The 22,653-nt window shown below is 41.1% G+C and overlaps 1 protein-coding gene across 6 annotated transcripts in view; it reads right to left on the bottom strand.

Moving 5' to 3' along the window:
• The window catches only part of USP9X (ubiquitin specific peptidase 9 X-linked), a 226,037-nt gene that overhangs the window by 5,452 nt on the left and 197,932 nt on the right, over nt 1-22,653 (bottom strand). For 3 of the 6 annotated variants that reach the window (XM_088451702.1, XM_088451704.1, XM_088451703.1), the window contains exons 35-44: nt 21,401-22,151; nt 20,223-20,346; nt 19,527-19,752; nt 19,235-19,364; nt 18,917-19,102; nt 18,232-18,467; nt 13,291-13,379; nt 9,727-9,883; nt 9,102-9,314; nt 2,951-3,046 (exon numbers count right to left, since the gene is read on the bottom strand). In XM_088451702.1, the coding sequence (XP_088307828.1) occupies nt 2,951-3,046; nt 9,102-9,314; nt 9,727-9,883; nt 13,291-13,379; nt 18,232-18,467; nt 18,917-19,102; nt 19,235-19,364; nt 19,527-19,752; nt 20,223-20,346; nt 21,401-22,151 (2,208 nt within the window). The remainder of the gene's footprint in view (nt 1-2,950; nt 3,047-9,101; nt 9,315-9,726; nt 9,884-13,290; nt 13,380-18,231; nt 18,468-18,916; nt 19,103-19,234; nt 19,365-19,526; nt 19,753-20,222; nt 20,347-21,400; nt 22,152-22,653) is intronic. The other 3 variants (XM_088451705.1, XM_088451707.1, XM_088451706.1) reach the window with 2 other exon arrangements.

The raw sequence follows: 22,653 nt of genomic DNA, 5'->3' as shown, positions 1-22,653 counted from the left end.
TTTAGCAGGTAGCAGACCCTGCTGGTGGAGCCGCCAGTTTGATTAAGCATTTATACTGAATGGTTGATAAGCGCACCTGTCTTTTGAATAGGAGCAAATTACATTTTACCATATGGTCCCAAACACCAGAAAATGGACAAAAAAGGATTGTTAAAATTGGTTACATTCGTTTGATTTAACCAATTTGTCTGAACAAGCAATTTTGTCTGTTTTTCAGGGTTTGGGAGCAAATGGTCAATCATTCCAACCAGCCAGATTGGGCAGATATCTGACATAATTGTATAATGTATGCCCAGTATAAAATAGCATAGAGCCTGCATTTTAATCGAAGACCCATTCTATAAGCATATTGCCCCATAATAATACAACAGTGCCACTACACTGGGGTCAAAATGTTAGGTTGCATAGTGTAGAAACAATTAATGATCTAGCAGCTGATAATGTGCATATCTCTCTGGATCCGATTTGCTATTGGATCCAGATGTTATCAACCAGGTTTTATAAATCCCGATCAGACGCCATCTAACCAGAACTGTCTGTTTGGACACACATACATTGCAGTATGGGAATACTTCTGTCTAAGATTACCTAACTGGCAAGATGTAGTAATTACGTTGACAACAACAATGTTGATATTCATAATGTCTACAGTTATTTCGACAGTGTTAAAATGCCGACAGGGTACATGTCGTCACTGTCAGTATATCAACAATAGGGTTAGGCTGCGGAACGGGAGGGTTAGATTTAAGTACATGAGGGAGGTTAATGTTTGGTATAAGGGAACTGTAATTACCGGAACGTTGGCGCATCAGAATGTGCTGGAATGGATGGTCACATCACTGCCATCACCAGAAGCTGCCATTAGAGATGCCGTTGCCCCCAGGACCAGGTAAGTGACCAATGGGCCACCAGAGACGATATGTCGACATTCTTTTAAGTCAACATTTCACCAGTGTCATGATGAATATCTACATGGTCATTGTAAACATTATGACCATGTTGATATTCTCATGTTGACATATCATACCTAACTCTCACTGGCTGCCAGAATCATAGCATGTATATGGTTTTTTTAAAGAGGCGGCCAGAAGCTCCCCATACGCTTTGTAAATATATTAGCTGAGAGATGCATTGAAACCTTTCTGAAGAAACTGTCCCAAACACAGGAGAACCCCAGGTTCCTATAGACTGCCAAACTTTAGGACTCCCGTCTCAATTGGACTAACAAGTACTTTATTATTACTTCTGAACTTTTTAGGTCTTTTCTGCTGGATAACTAGGATTTTTTTTGCTAGAAAAGTCTGTGGACAGTGATTTTATTTAGAGAGTACACAGCAGCTTTAAATATACTGATTTCTACCAGAACATATTTCCAATGGGCTTCTTCTCAAAAATGTATTTATATATGAACTTTGTTTACATCAAAACAGGATTCAAAGCAGCAGTACTACTGTATTTAAAATGTTGAAAAATAAGACTGCACACAACATAAGAATTAACGAATAATAAATGCGACACAGCATTTGTGTAAAATGTACTTTTATGTTTTTTAATCCCTTAGTACATGTTAACGCTGGTTAATCAGCTGATATTGTTAAGTAACACTGCAGGGTTTTGCAAATTTTAAACAAACATGCTAAGCACTGACAACACAAGAGTGAAACATGCACAATTTGAATGCAGAGCAGATATTTAGAAAATTGCATACACCAGGGGTTCCCAAATGCGGTCCTCAAGGCTCCCCAACAGTTCAGGTTTTAGAGATATCTGTGGTTGAGCACAGGTGACTTAATTAGTACCATAGTCAATTTGATTTAACCACCTGTGCTCAACCATGGACAGCTCTAAAACCTGAACTGTTGGGGTGGCTTGAGGACCGCATTTGGGAACCTCTGGCATAAGGCCCCCATACATCAGCGACTATAGCGATACTGCAACCCGGCATTGCAGCATCGTTGAAATCCAATATGTTGGATTTCACAAATATGTCGATCAAATAATGATTGTGATTGGCAGATCGGTGAAATTTAACATGTAGAATTTCACCGATCCTGCGACGGATCACGGAACATCGAAAGCATTTCCGATCCCATCCTGACGATCCGTCGCAAATGGATGAGGGCCTATACACAATTATTAAAAATATCAATAGAAATATATTTTCAGCTGTATTACAAAATATCACTGGAACACCAAATTTTGGAGTGTTTTAAGTGGACATTATAAATATTTAATTATTTGTACATTTTGAAGGTCATTTAGGTAGGTCATTATCAGAATACATTTTGAGGTGCCAATACTAGTGCATATACTGTATATATACACTTTTCAAAACCAATCAAAAAATGTAGATAACAGGTTTGTGGGCACCTAACCCTAACCTCCCCCCCAAGTGCCTAAAACCTAACCCCCTTCCCTGCTGCCTAAACCTAAGTCCCCCGGGGGGGCTGCCTAACCCTATCCCCCATTCCCCTAGCTTAAAGCTAACCCTCCCAGGGGGGTGCCGAACCCAAAGTCCCCCCGAGAGCACTAAACCTAACCCTCCCCCCCGCGGCTGTCTGCGCCCGGCTTACCTTCGTTCGGTATGCTGGGCGATGGTCTTCCGGCGTATGGTTAATGACAGGCGCCGAGTTTTCGATGCCTGTCATTAGTACCACGCCGGGATTAGAGAGTCTGGAAGCCGGGGGTCGGCATTTGGACCGTCGGCTTCCAGACTACATCCCGATTTGGTAGGTACACAAATGAAACCATGAATTCTAAAATGCATATCTAGAAATAGAAAAGACTTGCAGAAACCAGATCAACATTAGATTAAAAGTATTTTTTTATGAATTAAATCACTTTCAAGTGAGACTACATTTTACCTTTTCTTTTTAAAATCCCAGATCTGAGATAGAATCATTATCAGATAGATTACAAGAGAATGTATAAATAAAAGAGCATCTTATACCTGCTGATACTGAGAGCCAGGTGAATGGGGATACAATGGGGCATCTTCAGGTGGGGAGGACTCATGTTCCTCAGGGGCATCTTGGTCATCTGGCTCCTATAAAGTTTGTAAGAGTCGAATTTTGTCATATACAAGTTTACAAATTCAGACTCATCTCAACAGTTCTACTCCCAGAGGGAAATCTTCAAAAGATACTTACTACACACTTTAACAGCCCATGTCCTACAATTTGAGGCCAGTTTAGGCCTAGTCACCTTAATACAGAGCTCTATTATCTCAACTACACCAAACGTATCTTAAAATTGTCAAAATCGTACAAACGAAATTGGTCCTATTGCTCTGTGACAGTCCAATACTGGCTATATGCAGCCATGTTACTAAATGCACCAGACAATGAGCCTGATTCAGAGTTGGGAATAGAGAAAGAAATAGTAAGTAACTGTGTACCTGGACAAACAATGTAGCACTGTGAGGTGTACAAATACATGTTTTTTGCATGCAGGGTAAATACTGGTTGCTTTTGAATGTAGCCGACAAATGCTGGAAAGCTTTATTTATTTTCACACTGCAATATTGTTTTCAGTCTGGACAAACCCCTTCCAAATATAAATGGCTCTGCCATTTTAAATCTGCTCCACCTGTAGTACAGTATGGTTTTCACCAAGATGCACAGTTACATGCTCTTACTTAAGCTACCTCTGCACACTATGAAATTATTAGGCCGATTGAGAATAATTGGCCTCATTTATTGTATACTGTATATGAACAATCGTTTCACTGATGAAATGGTTAGAAAACATACACAAACACATTCCCTTGATTATTCGATCTATTGGTCAAGAACGAAAATCTTGGCCTCAATTTCCCGATATCCAGCAGTGTGTGCATTCTCAAAAATCGGCCCATATTTCCCATTTTCCCTATCACTATTTCATCCTTGTGGGTGGGCATATACAAAATGAGTGTGGTGGAAAATCGGCAGCTTCTTAAAAAGAAAAAAAAAAAAGGAGTGAGTTATGGTAAAACTTACCCTTGTTAACTCTCTTTTTTAGAAGTCCATAGGGTCCAAAGGGAGACAATGGGGTGTAGGTGGTACTTGGAGGACCGGACACCAACAGGAAAGGTTTTTCCTGTCCCAGGATGCTCAGGCCCTTCCCCCTATAGCCCGCCCACAGCCTAAGGGCAACTCAGGTTTGTTAACAAGCCCAAGGCAGGAGCAGGATAGGAGAGAAGGAAGACTGGTACACAGGAGAATCACACTCACACAGAGAAGGAAACAAGTGACCAAGAGAGGCAAGGTGCGTCATGGTGGGTGCGTCATGGTGGGTGCCCTGTGGACCCTATGGACTTCTAAGAAAGTTAACAAGGGTAAGTTTTACCATAGCTCCTTTTCTTCTTCAGGGTCCATAAGGCGCCACAGGGAGACAATGGGAATGTCCCAAAGCAGTTGTTCAAGGGAGGGGGTGCCTCCTGAGTTGAGAGAAGAACCCGATGCCCCGAGGGAAGCATCCTGAGAGACATGTATCAAAGGCATAGAACCTAAGAAAGGTGTGGAAAGAAGACCACATGGCCGCCTTGCATAGTTGTTCGGCAGACGCACCACGGTGGGCTGCCCACAAGGTACCCACAGAGCAAGTAGAATGAGCAGAGACAGTATCCGGCACAGGAAGGCCAGTCTGCGTGTAAGCCTGTGAGATAGTCATGCGAAGCCTTCTAGCCAGAGTCTGTTTGTTAGCTGGCCATCCCTTCTTATGGAGTCCATATAGGATGAAGAGGGAATCAAATTTCTTGATGGAACTAGTATGGTCCACTTCAGAGCACGGATCATATCCAAAGAGGCCTCACCTGCCGGAACCACAATTTCCTCAATGAGGTGGAAACGAAAGACCACCTTGGGAGGGAAGCCAGGGCGCATTCAAAGAACAGCCCTGTCCAGATGAAAGATTAGAAATGGGGAGCAACAGGAAAGCACCTCTAAATCCGATACCCTACGGGCAGATGCTATAGCCAGAAGAAACAATCTTCGCAGTGAGCCATATGACATCTACTGAATCCAGGGGTTTGAATGGAGGTTCCTGAAGTGCGTGGAGGACCACTGACAAATCCCACAGAGCCACAGGAGGGACAAAGGGAGGTTGTACATGTAGAACACCTTGCAGGAAGGTGTGAACATCCGGTAGAGGAGCAATTCTGCGCTGGAACCAGATGGACAGAGCAGAGACGTGCACTTTCAGAGAGGCTAGACGGAGTCAGAGATCCAATCCAGCTTGAAAAAAAGCAAGGGTTCTAGAAAACACTAAAAACCAGAGGGTCATAGTTTCTAGTAGCACACCACTGGAAATATATATGCCCCACTCAGTGCAGAGGCCGGTTTACGAGCTCTGAGCATGGTCTGGATCACAGAGCTGGAAAACCCTTTAGACCCTAGGAGGTATGACTCAAGAGCCAAGCCGTTAAAGACAGATGGGCCAGAGGTCCGGATGTAGACAGGGACCCCGAGACAACAGGGTCTGGTCATAGAGGAAGTTGGAGAGACTTTGAAGATCGGAGTACCAATGATGTCTGGGCCAAGCCGGAGCTACAAACAGGATCGTGCGCCCTTCCTGCTTGAACTTCCAAAGAACAGGAGGAAGAAGGGAGATCGGAGGAAAGAGGTATGCCGAATGGAAGGTCTCCTTCACAGATAATACGCCCATGATGGCTGTGTCAGGGTCCCTTGTCCTTGCCCCGTACACTTGAAGCTTGTGGTTATGTCGTAAGGCCATGAGGTCCACGTCCGGTAGACCCCATTTGTCCACCAGGAGCTGAGAAACTTCTGGATTGAGAGACCACTCCCATGCATGCACATCCTGACGGCTGAGGAAATCTGCCTCCCAATTGAGAATCCCCGCGATGAACACTGTGGGGATGGCGTTCGGCCCATGTGAGAATGCAGGACACTTCTGCCATTGCTGACCGACTGAGTGCCTCCTTGGTGATTGAGGTAGGTCACTGCCGTGGCGTTGTCAGACTGTTCTTGTACAGGCTTGCCCTGAAGAATATCCTGAGCCAGAGTGAGGGTTTTGTAAAGGGCTCAGTTTCAGTACATAGGGTTTCCATACGAAACCTGGGGACCCTGATAAATTTGAGACTTGAGGTTAGGCCGATGACAACCAAGAAAAGGGTAGAATAATAGCCCTTCCCTCTCTGATGAGGGGACTGGAATTATTATCCCCGAGAGTAGTAAGAACTGAATGGCTTTCTGGAGAAGCAGGGCTTTGTTTGGGTCCGATGGTGGTCCTTTTGCAAAAGAACTGCTTGGGGAGCCACCTCAGGAATGAGAGGGCATATCTGTGGGAGACCACTTCTCTTACCCAGGCGTCTGAGGTGGTCTGACGCCAGAACTGGTGAATTGAAGAAGCCGGTCTCTCACCCTGGGAGCCCCAGGGAGAGGCACGCCCAGTTAGGCTGAGGGCTTGTCCTCAGATTTGGTAGGTGGACGTCTAGTAAACCCATGCCTGTTTGGTCCTAGGCTTGGAGACCTTTGTGGATGCCGACTGCCGTGGAAAGGACTGACCTTTAGCTTTCCTTGGGGACGAAAGGATGATATCCGAGACTTCGTAGTAGATGCAGAGGGCTGGAACGCAGTCTTGAAAGCTGCCAAGGTAGTCACAATCTTATCCAATTCTGGGCCAAACAGGATCTCACCAGAATAAGGCAGAGACTCCAAAGCCTTTTTAGAGTCCAAATCTGCTTTCCATGAGCGAAGCCAAATAATACGGCAGGCTACTACGAAAGTAGCAGATGCCTTGGAAGCTAGGAGGCAAGCATCCAAAGCCGCCTCCCCTAAATAGGAGGCTGCATCTCTAATGTGAGATATGTATAACAGCTGTTCCCTGGAAGCATCAGAGGGAAATGTATCTTCTAGGGCCTCTGCCCAACTCTCAATGGCTTTTGTCACCCAGGCCGTAGCCCTGGCAGGAGGAGTAATACCTCCAGTAAGAGAGTATATCGACTTCAGGCAAGCTTCTGTTCCTTCTGTCCATAGTCTCCTTTAAGGAGGTTGCAGTGTGGATAGGTAAGGTAGCGTTCTTAACTAGGCACATCACGTGGGAACCTACTGCAGGGGGAACTTCCCATTTAGTGCAATCAGTAGCTGGAAGAGTGTGAAAGGAAATCAAGCATTTGGGCAGCTGAAACTTTTTAGTAGGTATAGTCCATGCTTCACACATATGATCAGATAGCTGATCCGAGTGACGAAACTCTGGCAAAACTACCTTCTGTCGCTTAAATAGTGGCTCTTTTGAGGTATACAGGAAGACCGGACCCAGTGTTCCTGAAGACAGAAAATGGCTGCCGTGAGTCTCAAAGGGGCGGAGGGTGAGGGAGGAGCAGCTCAGGGGCGGCAAGACCGCAGTGGAAAGGCGCCTTGAGCCGGGGAAGGGGCCGCAGGGAGAGCACCTTCTCCCTTATGCTGACACCAACCACCGGGTCCCTGGCCTCAATCTGTGCCCTGCGCCAGTATTGTAAAGCCCTGGTGGTTTAGTTGAGTACCGGATGAACCGGTGTCCACCTCGGCGCCTCCGGTCTGTCTTCTGAGACTGAAGTCAAGACTGCACTTAGATGTGGGTCCCCGCAAGCGGGGATCCGCCTTACCTGTCCCCTTGAGTCCCTGCTGCAGTCTGGGGTCCGAGAAGTTCTGCTAGCTAGGTCCCCCTAGAGCCCCGCCGAGAGTACCTAGCCAAGGGCTGGTGTCGCGGCGCCGCGGAGGTGTGATGGGGCAGCAGTGCAGACGTCTAGAGGACTGTCTAGCGCTGCTGCACTTAATAAGAATGAAAATAAAATCAAAAATAAAGCTTAGGCTGCTTAATAGCAGCCACTCCGTTTTAACGGTGGTCCAGCTCCTGCCGAACACCAACAACACTGAGTTGCCCTCAGGGTGTGGGTGGGGTTTATAGGGGGAAGGACTGGAGCAACCTGGGACAGGAAAAAGCTTTGCTGTTGGTGCCTTGTCCTCCAGGTACCACCTACATACAAATATCTCCCTGTTGAACCCTATAGACCATGAAGAAGAATTTGCATTATGTGTAGCAGATATTGGGGCTTTCAATTTGCCGAAAAATCGCCCCTTTTCTCGTACTGATCAAAAATAGTCATAGCTAGCTTTATTCTATTCGCAACTCTGAATCAGGCCCAATGTTTTACTCTAACACTTGTTCCGCTACTAACAAAGTTAAGATAGACAACATACATTTTACAAAGAAGAAACTATTTCAAGAATAAACCTATGAAATGTTTTTGAACAATTCACTTTTAGAACAAAAGATCGATTCTCAAGCTACAAATTCCTTAAATACACAACTTCAGCAACAGAGCATCTTTCAACTTAAAGTACAAGCTGGAAATCAGAAATATCATTAGTACAAGTTAGTACAATTAGTAAAGCTAAACATAAACCAGTATTATACAACTTTATAGAAGGAAATAGGTGTTTTTCTTTTTCAGAATGACTGATATTCAATTGGTGTAGGGTAAAAAGAATTAAGTTTTGACTGTGTATTCTATTAAGATATGATGACTCAGTGGGGGCAATTCAAATGTTTCGTAGGAGGTAATATTTGAGTGCCCAGTTTTCCAATTCAATTGTTCTAGGTGCTCATTATAACCACGGGATTCTCACACATCTGTTCGCACCCTCCTGAGGGTACGAGCAGAAATGTCGGTGCCGGCGGCTATTGCACTCAGAAAGAGCAACAATTTAATTGCTCCGTTGTGCGCTTTAAAAAAAAAAAAAAAAAAAGCCGTCAGCAAAACAATTGGATCGCCCCCATTGATTCATGGCCATGAATGATGACAAAGGGAGAAATTATGAAAGTCAGTGCCGAAAAAAAATGAAATTGTGGTTTGCCAGTAGTATTCGGAGGTTTGCTTTAATTTGTTAAACTGCATATAGGGAACAATGTAATATGCAAAAAACAGCTTTTCACACTACGTGTAAGAGTACGTGTGGGATGTGTAATCATAGAAATGAAGGGTTATTAGAAGACTATAACCTTTAATATAAGTAGTTTGATTTTATATATATATATTTAAAAATTTGCACTTTTCCCATGTTATACATAAGCTTATGCATGATTTTATTTAATAGTCTAATCTAAACAAATGAAATTACCTCTTCTGGGCAAAGCTCACAGGCCTTCGCAAGAGTCATCCTAGCGCTGTGCGACCGCTCTAAAAAGTAGCCGTTTGAGGTTTCATTGCTTTGTACTGGTGGAGACCAGTTGTTGTAGGTGTACTGTGGATTGCCAGTATATGGCCTGCGCTCCAACTCATCGCCCAACCATTCCACTGCCCAAGTCCATTTTCTTTTCAAATCTCCGTTGCTCTAGAGGGAAGGAAATATTATGTACTCAGGCAAATTCACATTAATTCTGTATAATTTACCCTTACAATGAGCATACTAGATTTCACCCTTCTAAATGGTTTATAGATGTGTGTCACATCTGTAACACAGAAACTTTATTGCATTTATTTTACACCCAGCAATTGTGCTACAGTTTTTTCAAAATGTCTGTCATATGGGTATTTCAGTTCATGGTCGGTCTTACAGATACCCTTGTGAGAACAGCCATATGCATGCACCATGTGAATCACTCATGCGTAATGATGTAAAATGCTGGAAACCGTGGAGTGCAATAGATAATAATTTGTAGCGATAAATGGACTATAAAGCACACAAGGCTGCAACAGCCCCTAAATAAAGGTTGCTCCAGACAAAACAGAAGATATGCTGTTACCTGCAGTATTTGGTAAGCAACAGAACAGTTGCTGAACAGAGCCACCATGCATTTTATACATTGATAAGCCCTCTTCTGATAGTGGTTCTTGGAGCGCTGAATGGTATCAAATAAACCATCTCTGTCATCTGGTATTCCTTTAAGTGCATTATGAATCCTAAAGATTGAAAAAAAAAGCAAACAATCTTGTTTCAATTACATGTATAATCTTGAAAGGTGCTCAATGCAATAATAAATACTACTACTACTACTACTACTACTCGGATACAATATTGTCTCTATTATCATGTGTAGCCATGAGTTGTATTTTATAGGTGCAGAGTTAACAAAAGCAAATCAAGAATTATTTAAGACCACTGGAAAAAATATACAAATTCCCTAATTAGATTGCACAAATTACCTTAACTCTTTCACTCCATGTTTCCTTAATTTTAATCTATAAAAGCTAAAAATTTCCTGAGTATGACCTAGACCAGAGGTTTCCAAACACGGACCTCAAGGCTCCCCAACAGTTCAGGTTTTAGAGATATCCATGGTTGACCACAGGTGACTTAATTAGTACCTCAGTCAATTTGATTTAACTACGTGTGTCAACCATGGATCTCTCTAAAACCTGAACGTTGGGGTGGCTTAAGGAACGCATTTGGGAACTTCTGGCCAAGATTGTGGGTAATGTTTTCAAGCAAGTCCAAATTAACTAAGAGAAAGGCTACACTGCAATAGTAAACTCAACCTTCCTGATGAGGGAATTTTTTGGTATGGGAACGCAAGCATTTTTCAAATTTAATATTCCTACATGGAATCTCAATTATTTGGTCAATCTTAACCGCTGAGCAACACAAGAGGATTTTTGCATTTACATCCATCTTTCGGAATCCATTTGGTGGACACTGCTTGTTTGTAATCTGTAAAAATTAATGTAGGGGTGGCACTAACGGGTGCCCAAACTCTGTGACCTAAGGAGAACTAATGGGTTTCCCAACTTAAAGAAAATAGAATTAAACATAGGAAAGTATATCCAGCACAGAGAAGGGTACTTCATAGAATTTAATTTAAATTAATACAGGACTGTTAAAGGTAGTGTCAGCACTTAAGATATAAGTGGTCAAACACCCTTTTACCAAAACATGATATTTGGGCTGCAATTGGCAAATATGGGATACCCAAAAAAAAAAATTATAATCACTAATCAAATGATTTATTCATTAGATTAATGGCATCACTATTGAGATGGATAAACAAAACTAACGAAAATACTCACTTAAAACTACAATGCGTTTCACGGCATCTGACCACTTCCACAGGTAATGCTGACCCACCCCTTCCCTCAAATGAATGAACGGTAAATACAAAAAACTTCCTCACTCATTTATGCTATTTGGGTGACACTACTAAAGCTTGGTGACATTCCAAAACAGCTCCAAGGAGTACCCACTGCGCAGGAGATGCTCATCAATATGGTAGAGTGGAAGAAAATATTACATGAAACCGGATTTCCCTCAGAGATATAAGCCTATGGTGAAATTGTGTACTTTCCACTTCTGGATTATGGCTCCAACAGTGCTCACTGGAACATTCAGAAGTTTAGAAATCCCTCTGTATCCAATTCCATCAGTATGTTTTGCAACAATAAGGTTGCGAAGGTCTTGAGTGGGTTCTTTGCATTTACCCATCATGAGAGGTTTCTTGTGTGACACCTTGGTAATGAGACACCTTTTTATAGGCTATCAGTTGTGACTGAACCAGTTTATATTAAATTGCACTGACAAGGGGCAGGATTGCTTTCTAATTACTGAAATATTTCAACTGGTGTCAAGATATGTATATATGTGTGGGTATATATTACACACACATATATACATATACACACACATATTTACACATACACACATAAACGTCAACACTTTCCCCTGCAAAGTGTGTGTATAAGTCCCGTATTGCAGGACCTTTGTCAAGGCTCACAGCAGGAACATGTTTGCATGACCAAGACAGGGACAAAGTGAAGCATAGATGCAAAACAATTCCCACATTAAGAGCAAACACCTGCACTACTGAGGAATTGACATCTTGAGGATACAGACAGGCTTTCATGTCAACAAGGCTCACCAAGACTGAATGCTAATACTGTGGTAAAACAATCCCCTTGAGGGCTCAGTGCAGACATGATGCGGTCTATAGGACTGTTCCCCTTTCCCAGTCTGCTCCACCCTAGCCAGAGCCCTGGTCACTGGAGGTCCTGTACTGCTACAGATGCAGGATAAGGCAGATGGGGCCAACTGCTGCAATACCATTCTTATACTGTTCTAGGGAGTATTGTCTTGCACAACCGATGGGCATTGCTTGGGGCCCTTATGTCTGATGTCAATTGTGTCTGGGTGAAACACTCTCTGCGAGCCATCAAAAGCAGGGGCAGTACTCCAGTGGACCGACCAAATAAAGAAAATAAAATAAAAACGTGCATGTTACCCCAGCAGCTGAAAAGGTGTCCTACTCCTATGGGCACTAAAATGAAAACAGAGCTCTGGTTGGATAGGGAGTATAGAGGGGAGAGTCCAGGATACAAACAAACCTTGTACCCTATATATACCCCAAAGAAAGCAGGAAGTTAAGCATGATGTCTGGTGGAAGCATGTAAATACAATGGTAATGCTTCCCTGCTTTAGGGACGGAAAAACAAGCTATTCACAAAAAGTATAAAAAACCTGATAGTCTGCAAGAGAGCTAGAAATAGATCTATCCCAGCAGGACTATAATGGAAATCATACATCAAAACAAAACCCACACTGGAGGAGCTTCTTGCATAACTTCTGGTTCATTTTGAAAACACACAAAATACACATAACCTTTCCCCAAACAACCTGACAGTATAAAAGAGGGACAAAGCCCAGGTGTGCAAAGTTAGTAGAGGCTGAAGGCACCCATACATCATCAGAAAACCACAATTGAACAATTTGAAGATTTGATGCCCGATTTTAAGATTTCCCAATCTAGCAATCTGCGCCCATACATAACAGATCTTTTTCAGTGATTTGCAGATTTCAGCAAACACAGATCTGCCAATCTTAAAAGGCTGATCCTTTTACTAGTAATGGTCATGCTGATTGTTACCATACACTAGCAATTTGCAGCCCCAATTGATCTGTGAAATCCAACATGTTGGACAACCTGATTTAACAATTCCAATCACTTTTTGGTTGTAATCTGCGAAGCAGATTTTTTTTTATACAATCATCTGCAAAACGCAGAAGTGCCACAATCAATTGCTGATGTATTTGGGCCTTGACTCTAATAGATTCACAGCTGAAATTGCAGCTCAATTTGCTTCTGTCAAGTATTAAAACAAAGGGGTGAATACTTATGTAACCAAGTGTCTTTAGTCTAAATAATAAAATAAAAAATTCTTAAGGATAAATCCATTTTACCTTCGATATAACGTGGTGACGAAAACCCTTTGCAGCAACAGTCCCTAGAGTGCCCCCTTTATTTTGTTTGTGTATATAATTTTTTTGGTTAACACAGTACATGTTTGTAGGCCTAGATTTAAGTAAACGATAAAACACCCACCTATGGGTCTGCCAAGAGTCCTCAATCAACAAGATCTGGAGCAAGAGATCCAAATAGGGCCTAAGCTCATAAGTGTAAGAATATGCAACCTATAGAAAAAACAAAATAGTAGTGAAGAAAACTTTAGCCACAAATCCCAAATATTACATACCTCACAACAGTCTGGACAAATAAGGTCACTCTTTAGAAGACTTATTTAAGTTTGACAGGTCACTTTTTTATTGTGTTTTTAGGCTGAATACAGTAAGGTTATATTCATGCAATTGTGACATTATTGATTATAGAATCATCCGGAAATGTAATTTATCAGGAGGCTGATACTGGAGGGGTTAGATACGGGATGTCGGTGCTCGGGATCCCAGCTATCAGAATCCCGATGCCGGCTTCCCGGTAGGGTTAAGATACAGACACCTGTCGGGTAAGTATCCTAACCCTACCCCTCCCCTCCCCCTAAACCTAACTTTCCCCCCCTAGTGCCTAACCCTAACCCTCCCCCCCCCTAGTGCCTAACACTGACACCACTACTTACCGTCGGGATGCCGGCACCGGGATTCTAACTAGTGTCAGGATTCCAGCACCAGCGTTCTGAGCACCGGCACGCCGATATTTGAACTGAATCCCATACTAGAGGGCTGGTGGAATGATACTATCATCAGCACTATCTAGCCACATGTTGAGTGCATATTGAACCCCCCCCTAAGCTGATCGTACTCAAGTTATTAGCAATGAGGTTATATTTTATCACAATGCAGCAACCTATTTTCATTTTGACTATTGCAGGAAAGATGATCCTATTTGATTTAAAGGGGAAAACAACTGTTTCAGATGAGTCCGACTCAACAATGTTTATGTGCCTCTTTCTATTTAGATTTGAGCAGAAAATGCTGTCAACTCTGAGCTCTTACATATTAAAAACCACCACTGACCTCCCCATGCTGCATCTATTTCCCCATAAGATCATGTCCTTTTCCCAGCAGAACACCTCTAACACCTTAAAGTGAGAGCAATACTATGAAAATTAAAACTGTTGGGTGATGCCTATGTTTATCCTAGCTTATTCAATGAAACAGCTTTAAAAAAAAAAAAAAAAAGACATTACATATATAATTTCATGAACATTTCAGTGATATAGTGACTTAAATAAAATCCACAAGAGAACCCTATAAAAATTAAACACACACCCAATCAGCCAGCAAGATACTACTCCTGCCCCGCTCCCCCCCAAAAAAGACAAAAACATTAAACTGTATAAAATGTCCCAAACCCACTGTAATGGAATGGTGACTTGTTCAGTCTGCCCAATCAGCTTGTAAAGGTGCGCACACACTGGGCAATTAAAGTGGACGACTGAACGATAACAATATCATTATCGTTCAGTCGTCCACTTTATCGTCCATTTTTAACACCAAAACGATGAACAATAACGCGCGTTTCCATGGGTCATTCGTCATTATCGCTCATCGGGTAAACCTACAGGCCAACCTGACGATATTGTCAGGTTGCTGCATATTGGGGAATGGTTAATGATATCGTTCAGCGGGTGTGCTCAATGTCATGAACGACATTGAGCACACCCTGTCAGGAACACACTAGACGATATTGCTCAGGGAGCATATCGTCTAGTGTGTACGCTCCTTAACACTGCACAGAGTTTTTGTACTTAAACTTTGGAGAGCCTATATTCAACAATTTCAATATTTCAATATGCATGCATACACAGCACTTCTAACGGCCACATTGTGGTATAATGCTGCAATGTGGACATGTAAGATTGAGGACTGAATCATGTCAACTGTATAAAGGCACTGCATTACTTCTGTGAAGTATTACCACTGTAGTGGAGGCAGAAATGGTGAGATAACCTGAGAGCCTGTAACGTATCTGTCCATTTACTTCCTGTTGCACTTTGCTTTCTTGGTATTATTACATAATTATATACAAACATATCATTTGAAAGAATAAAAAGGACAGAAAAACATAAAAAGCTAATTTTAATATCTTCAAAAGATTGCTGGCTGCGATACTGAACACAGTATAGCTATAAAGCAACAAACTGCCACATAAGGTGCTATGGATATCGAGACAGCAATTTATATTCAACCATTATTTTATTATGTATTCCATACTTGAACACAGTGTTCTTGAATAGTGCAAGCTTGCATCCTATACTTTTTCTTACAAAACTATGTAAAATATGTAAATTATGGATAACACTACAGAAAACGTAACCGTTGTTTGGATGGAAGTATATAAATGTACTTGCATATGGTCACCTGAATCTATGTGACCAAACTCTACTCAAAACTAAAAATACTTGAGTAGAATTATCCTCAACTCAATTTTACATTAAATACACACTAACTCCATATATAAAAGGTGAATTACTCCCAATAATCCCTTTGGTCCAGCTGATTTTCAAACAGGCAGCAAGTTGGCATCCAACCACTGCCCTTCCATATTGCAGGTAACATATTACTTTACCAGGCATTTATCTGAATGAGGAGCAAAATGCATCATCAACGACCATTTATGGCCGAGTTACTGTAGTTTGCCTTTAAAGCTAAAAAGCACTGCAAAGCTTAAAAGCACTGCAAAGATTGTTAGACATACATATATTTAGCTGCTGTCAAAAGAGGGCCACCAAACCTATAAATACTCTTACAAGAAAAAGCTATTAAGACACTGTAATAAGGTAGAAAGCATGAATTAAAAAATATATATGTATATTAAAGAGCAAAAAAAATTATATAATACACACTGAAACATTAAAAATTAATTATCAATAAAAAAATATATTAATAAAATATTGAGCACATAAGAGCGCACAAACCGCTCTTAAGTATATACATATATATATATATATTATACATACACACAGATCACTTTCTGAAAGTGTTTGGATCAGACATGAAACGCATCAGCTGAAATGTAAGTGAGGCATATCAAGAGACTGATTTGTTCGGACATTCATCGCTTACAGTATAGCAACTTGTGTCCGTAAAGATCTGGATTGCTTATTTATGTGCATATGCACATTTCTACGCCGAGCCTGCTAATATCGATTTAGAATGTCTGTGTATATCTTTGATGTGTGTCAACTCCTAGTAATGGATTACTGCGTACTTGAGGAGGGAACGTCTTCTGTGCTGCTGGCATTAAGATAACCCTCTAGGGACATTATTGCAACATTTGGAGATTGTAATTACTACCTGCAGACTCAATTACAAACATCTACAGAGATTGCACATCTTGCGGCCAGCATATCCTAACTTAGGGCCTCATTAAGATCCACTCGCGAGCGGCTGTCCGCTCGCAAGTGGGTCGATGGTGTGCACTGAGCATGCGCACGACGGAGGGAGCTCCGTCGTGCGCATGTGCGAGACGCGACGAGCAAAGGACTTTCCTTCGCTCGTTGTGTCTGATCAAAGGGGGCGTGCTGTTGATGTTGATTGACAGCACACCCCCTTTGGTGGGCGTGCCTCCCAGACGGGGGCGTTCCCAAGGGAACGCCTACCGTCAGAAGCCGGCCCACTGACATCACTAGTGATGTCAGTGGGAGTGATTTTGGCTCTGATAGAGCCAAAATCACTCCGGGCCTTGTGGTTAAGAAACTCAACCGCAGGCTCCGGCTCGCGGTGGCGATGGTCGCGATGGTCAAGACCATCGCGACCATCAACCTGCACGCTCGTATAGGCTGTGGGTGGTGACCCACAGCTATACGAGCGTCCAGGAGGACGCTCCATTTTTATGGAGGACGGCCCTCATTCAGAGCGAGCGCTCTGCTCAGAGCGTCCGGCTCTGAATGAGGGCCTTAATCCCTTATACCTGCATATTGGTAGTTTGTGTTCTTAAGAGATTTATTGAGTAGATTCACTAATTGTTAGACATACATATATTTTTCGGATTTTATCAAGAGATTGGATCCCTCTCAGGGGCAAACGCAGGAATTTTAAAGGGGGGTTTCCAAACGGTTGATCTAAAACAAAAAAAAAAGCAAATATATATATATATATATATATATATATATATATATATATATATATTATACACACATATGTATATGCATATATACCCCATGCATAGACAATAATGACCACAAAGCAGATTGGTTTTTTTGGACAGGGAGAGGGAGATAATGTTATGTGAATAGGAGTCGGAGACTCCAGGCTGCATGCTGGTAGCAGCACATAAACAGACATATTGGCTATCAGGGACTCCGACCAGGACAGCACATAAACAATTACATTCCCCATTCATTCCTTCCCGTCACATACAGAAGCACACAAACCCTGTCGCACACAACAACAGCACACACACACTGTCATACACAACAGGACACATACCCTGTCACACAGAGCAGCAGGCCAGCAGCACACACCGTGTCAGCAGCAACACACACACACCTCTCTGTACAAATGCCTAAATCCTTCATCCATGGAGTTAATAATTCACGCATCTGCTTGCCGGGCTGAACGGGACTCTGGAGAAGTGAAGGGTGACTGGAATGCAGGCTGCCTGTGTTACTGCCGGGTTCCCTGCTCTTGGAGGACTGTAAGGCAGTGCCCGAGCTGCTCCGATCGCAGTGGGTGGCATGCGGCTAGTGCAGAGACGGAAATTTTTTTTTTGGTCTGACGGGAGAGGGGGGGGGGGTTTCTGGGTACTCAGAAACCCTCCCTGCGTGCGCTACTGCCTCTATATGAATTATTGTGCTCTTATGTGCTCATAGTTTTATAGAAAAAAAAAAAAGAGTGTTTAAGTAACTGGTGTGTATTATATATATATATATTACTTAAAATTAATGTGCCATCACCTTATTTCAGAGTCTTATTGTATTACAAAAACGCTGTATAATTAGTATTTTTCTTAGGCTAGGCAACAGTAGTTTAACAATTATAAGTACACAGTAAGAAATATGAAACACAAATAAAAAAATTAAAGTACATTATAATTCGTCACCTGCCACAGCAGTTCACTGAGAACAGTAGACGAGAACTGTGGATTCTCCCAGCAACAAAATCTCAGCAGTTTAATGGTCTCCTCTGAGTTGCTGCAGTCCTCAATTATCTTCTTCACATAACTGGTTTTCACAAATAACAACTCTGCCACGTTCTGCTGCAGAGGCATTATAGGCTGCGATAAATTGGGATCTCCATAGGGGTTGGAGAGTGGTGGGTTACCTAGAATTGGAAGGATAAGACCAAATGAAAATACGTTTCTTATTTCTGAGCAGAACTCATCCATGAAGTACAATGATTATATAACATCATTACCATGAACAGATAAATGAAGCAGTCACCATACTTATTAGGATATATATTTGCTCCTACGCTTTGACATTTTTTTTTAGTTTCCTTTTAACTCATTAAAGGTTAAAACACATTAACTCAAACTCCATGAAATGTAATTAATTGTGAACATAAAAATAAACATTTAAAATGAGAAAACATAATAGGATACAACCTAATGGAAAAGAATGTAGGGTTTAATAAACACTTATTAAAAATAAAAGCATCAGGCACAATAATACAAATAAGAAATAATAATTAATAATTGAAGGACCCTATAAAATGTATAAAGGGTACATATTTATTATAGTAAAAGATATTTTAACGTAGAAGGACATTACCATTAATAGAGGACTGCATACGCGATGATACATCGCAACAACGAATTAGCTGTGACACTACAGTGTACAATTTGCCCAATTCAGCATACTGGTATTTGATTGGAGGACCTGGCCCTTCATCCATTGCTACTAACATAAAAGTTGCAGGCACGTTGAGTTTCAAGAGCTGGGTCTTTTCTTGCATGCCTTTAAATGAAAGATATACATTTTATATTAAAAACAGCAAAATTATATGGCACGAATGATGTGGACTACACAAGCACATAAAAACATGCTCTCTTTTATTTGTATTATTAGAAGACAAGTATTTTTTCTCACCAAGATTAGCATACATGACAAAGAGGTTGAAGTACTGTTGTAGATGACGTCCATGTTCAGACACTTCTCTTCTCAGAAGGTTCAGAACAGCTCTCAGCAACTGATCGCTCAGGCTCAAATTATCATAGGCCTGTAACACAAAACACATTGATGAACAAGAAAGAGAACTCATAACTGCACAAAGTGGTGAAAGTGTTAAACAGAAGATTAAGAGTTCATCAAGAATGGCAGCTCAAACTCCATTGCTCCTTTAACTACTGCAAAAGTAAAACACTTTTAAACAAATATGTACCTGACTTGATGGTCCAGGTGAGGCAAAGGGTATAGTACAGGGCCCGTCTTGCAAAGAAAAATGTGCAATAAATACTACAAGTTTTGCAAAAGCTCCCCTAACTTCAGCGCTAGGGCATTCCAAAAGATATTCAGAGAAGCGATTTGGATAAGCAAAAAGAACGCCATGTGCAAACCAGTAGCGGACATTCTTGCTATGGCGGAGAAGGATGCACAGGGCGTCATACCTAAAACGAAACAATAAAAAAAAAGTGTCAGCTTTGCCAAGCATGTGGCGGTATTAATCAAGACAAACAACTTTACTTTGAAGAGCAGATACAGCCCCTTTTACACATTGCTCTATATATATATATATATATATATATATATATATATATATATATATATATATATATATAAAACACAGATATTTCATAGGCTGACCTATAACGGCAGAAACTGTAAACAAGGTTTAGATGTGCCTTCGATACCCCAAGGTACAGCAATGTAGTAGGATATATGAGATCACATATCGATCTATTGCACAGGAGGGGGACTAACAATAGGAGATGTTGATCTGTTCTAAAGTGAAGAAACCCTTTATACTAGACAATGGATTTTAACCTTCATCATATCTGCTGAGGCCCTCATTATAAAGTTTACATATAAACCTGACATGTAATAAAAGGCATATGTTAAACATAAAATAAAGCTTTACCAGTCACTGGCAGGACCTCGGACAACTTTCTTTGTATGAAATCCTGTAGTGAACAAGAATTTAGCAGCAAGCTGTATACTAATCATGGTTATTTCTTCTGGCTCAGGCATCAAATGTTCTTGCCCTGAAAACATATACAGTGTAAAAGGTTTTCCTGTGTATAAACGTGCATTTTTCTGAGAGCGATTAAAAGTACTTTCGATGGGGAAAATAAGTAAATTTGGTGCAATAGAAAATGGTGGTATTGACCAAAGTAACCAGAAGAATACAGTCCTTTTATAAACTACAATAGAAAAAATACATTTAGGGGTATATTTACTAAAGTGCGGGTTTTTAGAAGTAGAGATGTTGCCCATAGCAACCATAGCTATTATCTTCTAGAAGGTGCTAGACAACTGTTAAGAATCTGATTGGTTGCTATGGGCAACATCTCCACTTCTAAAAACCTGCAATGCCATAAACATCACCTTTATTCCTTTGCATCAGTTTACAATTATTGGCAAAGCACATAACATTATTTGTATGAAGCATTTAACACTAAAATTAACAATTATGTTTTCTTAAAAAGCACTGTATTCAAATTGCTTGTGACAAAAATATTCATGTCAAACAAAAATGTGTTTAAATGAATGATGTATTTACACATTAATGTGAATCTATGGATGATCTAAAATATGATATCGGCACAACAACAGATGGACAATTGAACGGAGAAAAGTTAGTTGCTCAAGGTCAATATCTGGAGAATATGTACTGTACATCAACAGAAAAACACGGGTGGATTGTGTTAATTTCGGCTGCCAAACCATTTTTTTTTTAAAACAAATTTACAATAGTTTTATTTCCGATTCCCATGGCTCATTGTTTCATGCAGCCTTTTATTCCTTTCTTCTAAACACAACATAAGAAACGGAAATCATTCAGCAGCCTGTGGAGAATTTAATTTGTGGCAAGTAATAAAAAACCTAAACAAAATAGACCCCTTATCAAAAGAAACACTGTGAATTTCTAATAAAACAAACTTTTGCAACCAATTAGAATCCCTTACACTGATTAAAACCTAATTATTCCCAACATTTCACGGCTCACTGACGACTTTACTGCACAGAAGACAATCTAGTTTACAGAAATATCTACATGTATTTATATCACTGGTGTAAAGTATAAATATTACTGACCTGGGGGAGGGTTCAAATAGACACTGTTACAAGTTAGCAACTTCTTTATAAATTGGAAATATTCTAAGCTGAATTGCATCCGGTTGTGCATGAATTGGACATTTTGCTTGCGTACACTCCGTTCAATAGCTGATGGCATCTTGATCTGATGGGGTTTTGAGGTGATTGCCAACTCAGTAATATATTTGATCAACTCATTGTCCTTGTCTAGAGTGTCCATACGTTCGTAAAAAAGAATGTAAGCATTCCACCACCTCTTTTGACGTCGGTATGACATTCTTTTCATCATGTGGTCAAACACTTCCCCCATGTACTCTCCCCCAAAGCACTGGTTTTTCATTTCCTCATCATCGTCCATTTTGCATTCTGTTACATCTCCATCATCAAATTTATACCAGCGGTTTTTTTCACCATCTCCTCCATTTCTTTGGATGATGTAAGAATAGTAATGACCTCCACTGGCCTGTCCACTATGCACCAACACCCCTACTAATCTGTATTTAGTGCTGCCAGCAGGTTCATTTTCAGTCTGTTCATTGGGGATGACCTGATTCTCAGGGTTTACATCATCTCCTTCCAACTTCGCTACACCTGCCACTGTGTATGGCTCCATATCTAGCTCTCGCGGAAACTCAAAATAGTCATTGAATTTAATTGCACATTCCCTTTCCCAGTCATAGTCAAAGCGTTTCAACTGGATGGCTAAAACAGGAGGCAGCTTCTTAATCAGCAAGCGCTTCACCGTATCAACCTAAACACAAAATTTTAAAAATTAACTCTGCAATTTCACAAAGAAAATGTTTCTGAAACCATTTGTGTAACAGATTGAAAAGCCTTTATGATGATATTTTATATGTAGCATTATAACCTGAAACATCACAAAAGTGAAAGGATACAGTTTACATCTCAATACAAGCAGAGTAAATTATAGCGGTTATATGATCGGCATACTTTCAGCAAGTATGACAGTAAATGTCATGGTGAGAGATATCGAAATCTCTTTGGTATTTCGGGAAGCATAGAAACCCTTGCACTTTCATTCAGTGTCTTTACCAGAAAACACAACAAATCTTAAAACCCCTTTCGGTTATGAAAATCAATCTCTTACCCACTGCCACTACATCCCATACCAAATTTCAATCCCTCTAAAGCCACCATATGCCCGGCAAGGAAACAATATGAACTTTGCAGCAGTGTCCTGCTACTGGTGTACCCTTGCATTTGTATGTACCTTCTAATCTACATAAAACTAG

Source organism: Taudactylus pleione, unplaced genomic scaffold (assembly GCF_031769625.1).
Source record: "Taudactylus pleione unplaced genomic scaffold, aTauple2 ptg000026l, whole genome shotgun sequence".
Lineage (NCBI taxonomy): Eukaryota > Metazoa > Chordata > Amphibia > Anura > Myobatrachidae > Taudactylus > Taudactylus pleione.
Note: the sequence above shows the minus strand (reverse complement) of the source record. Positions and strands in the feature narration are given on the sequence as shown.